Here is a 10493-nt window from a genome sequence, read left to right as displayed (position 1 = left end):
GGGGGGGGGGGGGGCGGGGTGGCCACAGCCAGGCCTGAGACGAGCCAGGGACCAGCCCCACCGAGTCCCGTGAATACACGGCGCCACCAGGCCCGCCGCTCCTGGGGTGGGGGCGGTTAAGCTGAGGCACAGACGCTAGCCTCCCACGTGTGCACGCGCCGGGCAGACCTCACTTAGGGTCACGTCCAGGGAGGGTCCCGGACGGGGGACCCCGTGCCCACAGGCCAGCTCTTCCCCACCCCGCTCCCCAGCCCCTGCCTGCTGGGCTGCGGCGTGGTGGCTGCCCTCATGGACCCTCCTGGCCAGGCCAGCAGCTGGCCCACGTGAGCCCAGGGGTGCCCGAGGCCGGTGCCCCACCCCCACCCAGACCCTCAGCCCCTTCCTTCACCCCGTGGCCAGCATCTCACTGCCGTCCTCCCTTCTCCCGGCCCACGTGGCCCAGCTGGCCCGTCCATGGGTTGGAGACAACTAGGACGGCCACAGACCCTGCACCCTCCACGGGCTCCAAGAGTGGGACCCGCGGGTGGGGCTCTGCTGGAGCAGCTCTCCGGGGGGCTGGGCTGCAGCCGAGGTGGTGCACAGCCCGGTGGGCACCAGGGCAAGTGGGCAGGGACGGCAGGGCCCTGGGGACACATCCCAAAGCAGCTGCACGGACTCAGGCCCGTGGCCTTGCGCACCGCACACAGCCTAAAGACAAAACTGAAGGCCGCAGGCCAAGTCCAGCCAGACCTGCATCCTGAAGGAGGACAAGGTTTTTAAACTGTCAACCTTCAAATATCAGGGGAGTGCACATAATAGACCAAACCTTTGGAGAGGCGACCTTCTGAGCCACACCGAGCCCACCGGCCCCCAGCACCAGCGGCTGGAGCTGAACGGCAGCTGCCCACCACTCGGGCTGTCCACCCACAGCTTGGGGTGTCTGCCCATCACTCGGGATGCCTGCCTGTCACTCACCCCGAACGTCCCGCTTTACTCAGGAAGGCTGCCCACCTCTGGGGACACCTGCCCATAGCTTGGATGTCCACCCATCTCGCAGGACATCTGCACACGGTCCCTGTGGCCCCACCCGGCTCAGCCCTCCTCACCACCTTGTGAGCCTTGAGCAGCTGGACCCCTCTCTCCTGGGGACAGCCGGGGACACCGAGGCCCAGAGGGCCTGCCTGGGTGCCACAGGGCAGCACAGCGCTGGGACTCGAGCTGCGGCGTCAGCCGCCAGCCCGGGCTCTCCTCTGCGCCTCGGCTGCTCTGGCCCAGAGTACACGCATCAGGACACCAGGGCCGCAGCCCCGGGCCCTCCCCAGAGATGGGAGGGAGGGAGCCCATGTCCCTGAGGGGCGGGAGAAGGAGCTGGGGGCCGGGGGTCTGTCCTGCCCTGACCCTGGCCAACAGGCCGTTGGGTCAACTCTCAACACCCACTCAGCCCCGAAGGTCCCTTCGCCCCTCACGTGCAGGCCCTGGGCTGGACGCAGGGCAGACACGGCACGGTGGGCAATGCAGGCCCTCATCCCACAGCAGCCCCCCAACCTACGTAACAAGAAGCAGCAGCGTGGGGGGCCTCAGGGGTCTGCGAGGAGCTGGAGGACAGCCGGAGCTCCCCCAACCCCCCGGGGGATCAGACCCCCGGCAGGGGGAGGGGGCAGGGCGGCTGTAGCACCTCACACCACTGCTGCAGGAGCCCTCCGCCCGCTCCCAGCCCAGGGACCCCCCAGCTCTACCCAGAGCCACCCCACAGGAGGCCTGGCTCCCTCTTCCAGCCAGTCCTGAGAGGCGGGGGGCAGGGCCGGGGGGTGGGCGTGACACTGCAGGTGAGGGAGGGTTCTGGGAGCGGAGCACGCACACAGGAGCATCTTCAAACTGTCCACCCTCCTGCCGGTGACGCGGGGTTCGGCCTGCACGTCCGCCCGCCCACGACCAAGGCCAGGACGCTATCCACACCCAGGAAGGGTACGCGAGCCCCCCCGACCCCAGTCTCGGGAAACGGCACCGCCGCGTACCTCCAGCCCTAAATCGGGGTCCTCCTCGATCCCCCAACATCTAACCCAAGTCCACCCATCTCCCACCCCTCAGCCACATGACCCCTGTTCCTTTCACCCAGTCACCCCAAAGTCCAGCACACGGGAAGAGCCCACGTTTGTGGGAAAGCACAGATTCGTAAAAGACAGACTGAGAGACGGACAAGAGGACAGAGAGAACAAGACAGCAGTGGGGGCAGTGGGATGAGCCTGCAACACACAGAGGTTCCCACGGGGTCACTGGGAACGGGGAGCGGAGGGCGGGGGGGAGGCCCTCGAGGGCAGGCAGTGGAGGTGGTACACGGCACAACCCCTCCCGGGCTACAAGAGGGCCAGGGCCACATCGCCGCCCCACACACTGCCTGGGTTGGCACGTGGGCACGTAGGACCCTCTGTCCCGGCCCGAGTCTGGCTGTACTCTGCCCCAGGGCTTTGCCCACCACCACACCCACTGTACCCATGGGGAAACCAAGGCCCAAGGAGTCACAGACTTGCCCTTGGAGAAGGAGACAGCGATGCGGCAGCCGAGTCAGGTCAAAACCCAGCTCCCCGGACGCTCCGCTGGGCCCAACACCCTGCGCCCCCAGAGCACACACCCAGAGTGGCACTCTGAAATTCACCCAGCACGAGAGGGGCACTCCCACCTGAGCCTGGCTGGCCAGTGGATGCCCCAGTAACTGGGACAGGAGCCCTGGCAGCCCTGAGGCCTAGGCATCTCCCAGGTCAGTCCTTAATCGAACAGTCAGTTAACAAACATTTGCCAAGGATTAAGAGGTACCGGTCCCCTTGTGCTCTTGTGCTGCCACCAGGCACAGAGGGGAGGACGGGGACCAGGGTCAGAGAGGGCATCCTTGCCACCAAAGAGGGCTGAGGTGAGGCAGACAGAGTAGGACCTGATGGGGAGTGGGGGTAGGAGGCACCAGGCACAAGAAGTGGTGCTCCTGGGGGTCAGGAAGGGGTAAACATTGGGGGAGGGGATCCAGAAGGCCGCTGGGTGCAGGAAACCTTGGAGGGGCTCGCCACGGACCACAGGCCCCTGCGGCCACCTCACCTCCGTCTTGAGGCCCAGTGCACTGTCCTCCCTGCAGCCGCCTAAGTGAACTCTAAAAACACACAGCAGACCACATCCTTGATCCCCTGCTTCGTGCCCTCTGCAGCCCCTTGAGGTCTCAGCTCCATCACTCCTGTGCTGCCCACCACAGCTCCTGCAGCTTCCCAGCCTGCTCTGCTGGGAGGCTCCTATGCATCCCACAAAACCCAGTCTCGTGACACCCACTTTTGCCGTGCCTCCCTGTGTGCTCCACCTATGCCTGAGATTCCCCCTCCCAACAGCCTGTGGGATCCCGAGATGAGGACGGGGACACCCTCACCAGAGGGTGTGCATGAAGAGTGGCGTGGCTAGTGGCTAGCTAGCATGGGATCGCCAGAGCTTTGGGAGGGAACAGGTCTGGAGGAAGAGCAAGTTGGGGGAGCAGGTGGTGAGTGGCCAATCCCCGCCCTGGAGCAGGAGGGAGTGACTTACCTAGGCACCTGGACACCAGCCCCCACCCCCCGCACCGGCCGCCAAGCAACAGAGGGCCGTGGGGCAGGCAAGGCCGGAAGGTGAGGGGCCCAGACCCAAGCTCCCGTCCCAGCAGCTCCTCACTGAGCCCCTCCCTGGGCACACGGCCATATGAGTGAGCACAGGGGAGGCTGAGGGGGCTCCAGGCCAGCTGGCTCGGCAGCTCCAGCATAAACCTGCCCCAAGCTGGGCCACTGGGTGGCATGGAGCCCCCTCCCGCCTACAGCCAGGCCAAGCAGCCCTGCTCTGCCCTCAGGAGCCCTCGGGCAGCGCCCCGGGCCGCTAGTGCGCCAGGCCTTGGACCGGCCCCAGCGTCCCCACTGCCTTCCAGGAAAGTGGGTGGCTCTTCCCGCCCATGGCCCCAGCCAGGCAGCCACTCACGGGCTGCACGCCGGCCCAGGGCACACGTCCCCGCCCGGGAGGTCCCACGAAGCCATGCCCTCTAGGCCGTGGGGACACTGGGCCCCAAAGCGCACCCGGGCCGGTCCAGGAGGGTCCAGGAGCCCAGGGAGGCCTCGCTCACCCGGCAGCCACGGCCCAGGCCGCCCCGGGCCACTGAGGAGCCGCAGGCCCACTTGGGACCCTCACCCCCGGCCAGCCCCGTGGGCACTGACCTCGTTTGTGCAGCCAGCCCTCCTTCACGATGGCCACGTCATTCATGGTGCCGGGGCTCCCGCAGGCCTGCGTGGCCCAGACCTCGCTCACACGCCTCTAGCAGAGTCCTCCCAGAGCCCAGCGGGCTGTCAACAGCCTCTGGAAGAAGCAGAGGGAAGTGTGAGGCTGTGCTGGGCTTGGGGACACTCCTCGGACCTCGAGGTGAGCCCAGGAGGCCTGTAGCGCGTGGGGACTCAGCCCGGGTGTGCCTTCCCACACGACCTGTCCCCTCTTAGCATACAGAGCCACCGTTGGCCCCCGCTCTGCCTTCCTGCCACGGCACCTGATACAAAGTCACTCACACTGCTCCCTGGGCCCAGGCCTCCCCTCCCCCTGGGCTTCAAGCCCCTGCCACCGCCCCTCCTGGACCCCCAAGCCCTCAGAGCTCACTGCCCCCCTTACCGACCCATTCCCACGTACCCTGACCTTTGTACAAATCACTCCCGTCCCCAAAAGGCCCTCCTGGTATATCCCAGCCTCCCTAACCTGCCGGCCCAGCGGAGGCCACCTCTTCCAGGCAGCCCCTCTGACTGCTTCAGCCCACACCTCTCAGCCTCCCCAATCCCCTGGTGAGGGTGCCCAGTTGTCCTTGTCCATGGTGTTCCTGCCCAGAGGCTGGGGCTCCCAGGCAGAATCCAGAGCTCCCCTTCCCTAGCCCCGACTGGGAAAGGAGAGAAATTCAAACGTGGCGTCTGAAGAAGGCAGGGGCAGGAGTGCAGGCAACTGGTGCAAATGAGAGCCCGGGGCCCTCCAGGGTGACATGAAAACCCCCTACACACACCCATCCCAGGGAAACGCCAATCCCCTCCTAAACCACAGCGCCCCCGCCGCTCTGAATCTGGTTCATTCATTTGGCCAATATGTGCCGGGCATCTCTGGTTTTGCCAGGCTCAGCACTGGGCACTGGGGACAAAGAGAGGTTCCGACGAGTCCCGTCTGCAAGGAGTACCCAGTCCAGAGTGGTTACAGACCCGTAATTACAGCTTCCAGGAGGCAACAAGTGGGGGGGACTGTGCAAACCCAGAGGCACCGGCACCCGCCCTTTGGAGGCCCACCACAGCCTTCTCTTGAGCAGACACTTTGGCCATTGATCCTTTGTGGCCCACCCCATTGCTCCCCTGCTGGATGAACTCCTAGGCATCCCTCAAAACCCCATTCTCACATCACCGGTTCCGAGCATCCTGGGAAAGAGCACTCTCCCCATGAGCAGTCCTCTGCTACCCTTCCAGTTGGGCACTCATGAGGGCAGGCCAGGAAAGACTCCTTTCGGGAACACCCAGGCCAGGCAGAGACCCTGAGTACCTCCAACATGGGTCTTCCTATAGCCACCTAGACACTCTCCCGCAGCCCACCTCACTGGCCTCCTGAGGCATGGGCTAAGCACCCAGAGAAGGCTGCTTTGCACTGACTGTCTTGGGCTAAATTTGGAAGGACAGGAAGACCCACTCACTGCCTTGTGCCTGAGACCGGGAAGACGCTCCTTGCCCAACACACACAGCAAGCCCACAGGCAGGGATGGCAAGTAAGACTGGAAGAGGTACCGCCAAGGACAGGGCTCTGAGCCCCACCTAGCAGGCACAGGGGGCTCTGGTGACACTTGAGTAGGCGTGGCCTGGAGGCAGAGGGCTGGACTCAAAGACCTCTGGATGTGCCCCTACCCCCACCGGGGCCTGAGCAGGGCCTGGTGCTGACAGAGTCAGACAGCTGCCGATGGCCCCGTGTGTAAAAATATATCTGCACATACACAGGGCGGTGTGCATGTGCACAGAAACACACACACCAAGCAAAGGCCTGGGCTGCCTCTGGGCACAGGGTGGGCGGCAGGGACGGGACCTCTGCCTCTGCCCTGTGAGTGACTTCACCACAAAGGTGAATTTCTGCTATTATTACTTAAGTCACAACCTTAAAAAAATAATTTGTGCTCTGAAGAGCCCCCTCCCCCTGCGTCCAAAACACTGGTTTATGAACTGGATGCTCAGCTGGGGGGCAGGGAACCAAGCCCCACAAGTGTACCCCACCCTTCACCTGGACCAGAGCTCACAGCAGTTAGGGGTGGCCTGAGTAAGGTGGGAGGGGGCCAGGAGTGAATGTCGGGGGCCCTATGGCCACAGAGCACGGGCCCAGGGCCCCAACTCCGTCCACCGCGACAATACTTGGGAACCAATCCCACCCACCAAGTTCACCAGCTGCCCCGGGTCTCTGGGTTGGGTGGGCAGCACCTCCAGAACCCACCCAGCTCAGGAACAAGTCTCAGGGCCCAGGAGGGCTGCAGTCCTTTGTGGGAGGGCCTGGGCACCCAGCCACCATGGACAACTTTTTGTCTATGGGAAAATGAGGTCCCTTCCAAGGGCCCACCCACAAACTTCAACGAGGGCCGGGGCGAGCCTTTTCCTCGGCCCCCTGAGCACCTACTGTGCGCCGGGGCCCTCCTGGCCGGGCGCAACGGTGCCCCGGCCCCCCGCGCGCATTTTAATTAGTAGTTGTTAAACATGTAAAATTTTATGTAAATTTTATGTAAAAAGATCATGTAAATGATCTTTTTCCCTAATGAGTTTAGTTGGGTATCCATGAATGAATATTACTTATTGCCTGAATGAGACAGGATTCACTGTCAGTTCTCTTCCTAATTTTTCTTTTTATAGATGTAAGTACTGAGAAACATAGTTCTCATAAATTGGTAGATGGGACTGGTTGGAGTTTTGTCATGTAAGTGTCACTCAATTCTTTGAATACCTTTCTGATTATATGCTGAAATCATTACTGTAAAACATGTGAATGATCTGTCAGCTGACGACTAGATTAGGTCCTCCTTCAATTTTGTTGAAAACAAGGAATTGGAAACTACTGATTTGTGAAAGGGCTCAATACTTTCTCAGTATCTACACCTACTGATTTGTGAAAGGTCTCAATACTTTCTCAGTATCTACACCTACTGATTTGTGAAAGGTCTCAATACTTTCTCAGTATCTACACCTACTGATTTGTGAAAGGTCTCAATACTTTCTCAGTATCTACACCTGTATTTCAGATTACCCTTTGCTTGGGCTTCAGGGAATGCACCACAGTCAGACTGAGAATGGCCGAGAAGGGGTTGCCTTGTCCTCAAGTGCTAAGTGTCCTGTATTTCTAAGATAGACTGCTCTTAGGAAAGAGTATGGACATTGAATATCTGGAACTGGAGCTTGATTCTTTTAAAAACGTGCTTGTTCAAAAACCCTTAGGAAAATCTATATGACCCCCCCCCTCCCCCCCCCCCGCCCCCCCCCCCGCCCCCGCCCCGCCCGGCCGCCCGCCCACATCCGCCTCCGCCGCTCGGGGCGCCCCCACCGCGGGCCGAGCGAGGGCGCGGCGCCGGGAGCGGGAGCGCGCAGCGGGCGGCCCTCGGGGCCGGGGACCGCTGCGCTCCGCCGCGGGGCCTGTCCCCAGGCCACGTCCTCTCTGGCCTCGGTTTCCCAGTTTGTCCGGTGAGCCCGCACGTCTCGGCCCAGTACTGCCCCGACTCTGTTAAAGGGGCCGGTCTGGGACGAATCCTGGGCTTCTGCCTCCATCGGGCGGGGGTGGGGTTGGGGTGTAGGTTAGTGTGACTTTTAGAATGTGCCCCAAGTGGGTAGTTGAAGCTCGGGAGCTGGGGGCTCCAGGGGCCGGGATGGTCCTAAAAGACCCAATCCAAGGACCCTAACTAGTGCAGGTCCCCTGGGGGTCATGCAGGAGGCTGGCTGGAAGGTGGGCGATCCGTCATCTGTCTGTGTGCCGAAGGCCCACCGTGGGTCTCGCCCTGGAGTGGCCGGCAGTGCGAGGCCTGCTCCCTGGTTGGGGTCTGCCAAGAGCTCCCCTTCCCCAGAAGGAAAATACTGACACCTGGCAGCTACGAAAGTGGACGAGGACTTCGCGTGGTGACAGAGAAGAGGTCCACAGGGGCCCGTGGAGGGGTGTCCAGCTGGCGCCGCTTCAGCCAGCACACCTGGCCTGGAGTGACCGCCCTGAGTCGGGCACAGGCACCCAGAGGGGGTGCTGGAGGGGGCAGACTCCAGGGAAGAGCTGTCACGGCTGAGGCAGCCCAGGATCCTCCCTAATGTCTGGTTGGGCCCCAGGCACTCACGGTCCACTGGGGGACAGCTAAGGGGCCAGCAGGACACTGCAGACAACTCCCCACCCTGACCCCTCCCTGGGCCCTGTTGATCGCAAGTTTCTCCAACAGCTGCCCCTCCCCCACCCCTGAGGCCTCCAAGTTGATGGTAAGCCTTTTGTAAAAGGAAGACTCGTGGGCTACCTTTCTGGGGTTGGTATGTATTTTGGGGGGAGGAGGACATTTTTGTTCCTCGTCCAGGGTCAGAGTTCAGCCTGGGGGCTATAGACACTTCATCTGGGTCAGAGATGGAACAGCTGAGCACCCAGGACAGCGTCCACAGCCAGCACCGGGGCTCCGCCGTCCCTTCCTCTTGGGGCTGACCGAGAGAAGGACGCTCCTGAGGGAAGGACTGCCCACCCTGCTCAGGGGGACACTCACTCCTCCGGGGGAGGACACCCAGTTCTGGGCCTCTCCTCTTGGCACCCCGCCCTCCCACCCCAGACAGCTGCGTGGGCTCTGAATGTGCACCCCCAGGCCCCGCCTCCAGGGGCCAGGGGAGAGGCCCGACTGGCACGTGCTGCTGGGGCACCTGGCCGTCGCTCACCCCCTTCTGGGACCATCCCACCCACCCACCGTTCTCCCAGGAGGGGATTCCGCACCCACCCCCCATCCTGCGCTGGCAACGCTGAGGAGAAGGCAGAGGAGGCCCGGTGGCGTCGAGGGCCACTGGGGGCCCCCAAGAGGGCGCCCTCTCGTGGATAACATGGCGACGCCCCAGGCTGTCCTCGGGCCTGCTGGACATTTGAAGACAGCATCTTGGCCAGAGGTGTCATCACGGTGGTCCAAAACCTCCAGGCTTCGTCACCGCTCGCCCATCTCCAGGAGGCCTCCCTGCCTGGTGCGCACAACCAAGGGCCCGTGACCTGCAGTGAGCCCCACACCCCATTCCGTGCAGCGCCTACATGAGCCTGCCCTGTGGCTGGGGCATCTCTTCGGGCAGGGCCAGCGCCCTCCTCTGGCCTCCGGAGGGAAAGCAGGGTCCCTCTCTAGAACACCTCCTGCCTGCCCCCGCCCCCAGACAGAATGTCAAGGAGAGGACCCAGACCCACCGGCCACCCTGGCCGAGGCTCAGGCCGCCGAGGAGCCCCTTAGACAGATGTTTGCAACAAAAACTGCTGCACCGGCCCCTGGGGAGGAAGGCCACCTGCCCCCTCCTAAAGCACAGTGTCCTCCGGCCCTGTCACCTTCCGCAGCTGCCGGCCATCGGGCAGGACTCGGGCAGGACTCAGGGGCCGGAGCCCCGGGCTGCCTAGTCTCGGCAGCAGCTGCAGGGCGGGGCCTCCAGGCAGCTCCCGGGCCAGATGGCCGCCTGGCTGGCTGCGTTCAGGGAAGCTCTGCCCCCACCACTGCGACAGCCTCCTGTCATCCTTGTACCCGAGACTGTACCAGGCCAAAGAGGGGATCTGGGAGCCGGGGGGCTGCTAGCTGCCGAGTGCCATCTCGGGGCTGCCTGGGATGGCCCCTCCTCGGCCTTAAGGAAGACTTAACTCCAGGAAGACTTAAGACCTTCCGACCAGAAAAATGCACGGGCCTCTCTCCCCCATCCTCACCTCCCAGTGAGGTCTCTCCTCCTTTAGCCATCCCTACCCAGCACAACCCCAGCCTCTTGCTGGCAGCGTCCCCTGCTGCTGCTTCGATCCCTCTCCATGCCCCACAACCTCTGTCAGGGCCCCAAGGAGCCCTCTGTCCCACCAGCCAGGCAGGGCAGGCCAGGTCACTCTGCCCGCCCCAGGGCCTCACTCCTAGCCTGGCTGGGAAGCTGTGCACCAGGGCTGGGCAGGTGGGCACGACAGAGCAGTCGGGATTAGGTTGGTGGCACCCGTGGACGTCCCACACAGACGCCTCTGCCCTGCTTTCACTCAAGAGACACAACTGCACCCGCACTTTGTGCCACGCCAACTTCTTAGCAGCAAGGATACAGCGGGGAGTGGGGGGTGGCAAGGTCACATTGACACGGGGAGCACTCTGGAGAAGGCTAAGGCCACAGAGGAGATTGTGGGTTTGGGGGGACCTGAGCGGGGGTGATCAGGAAGGACCACTCCCAGGGGGTGATGCTGGCGCAGAGACAGGACTGGGGAGGAGCCGGGAAGGGCTCTCCGGGGAGACAAGTGTGGAACCTAAGGACTGGCCATGAAAG

The 10493-nt window shown here is 63.2% G+C and overlaps 1 protein-coding gene across 1 annotated transcript in view; it reads right to left on the bottom strand.

Moving 5' to 3' along the window:
* AKT1 (AKT serine/threonine kinase 1) overlaps positions 1-4314 on the bottom strand; it is a 21801-nt gene extending 17487 nt beyond the window's left edge. The window contains exon 1 of the mRNA XM_007455580.1: positions 4188-4314. Coding sequence (XP_007455642.1) covers positions 4188-4233 — 46 coding nt within the window. The 5' untranslated portion in view covers positions 4234-4314. The remainder of the gene's footprint in view (positions 1-4187) is intronic.
* Positions 4315-10493: the final 6179 nt, after the last annotated feature.

The sequence above is a fragment of the Lipotes vexillifer genome, unplaced genomic scaffold (assembly GCF_000442215.2).
Source record: "Lipotes vexillifer unplaced genomic scaffold, Lipotes_vexillifer_v1.1 scaffold584, whole genome shotgun sequence".
Lineage (NCBI taxonomy): Eukaryota > Metazoa > Chordata > Mammalia > Artiodactyla > Lipotidae > Lipotes > Lipotes vexillifer.
The sequence above is the reverse complement of the archived record's forward strand: the minus strand, read 5'-3'. Positions and strand labels throughout refer to the sequence as shown.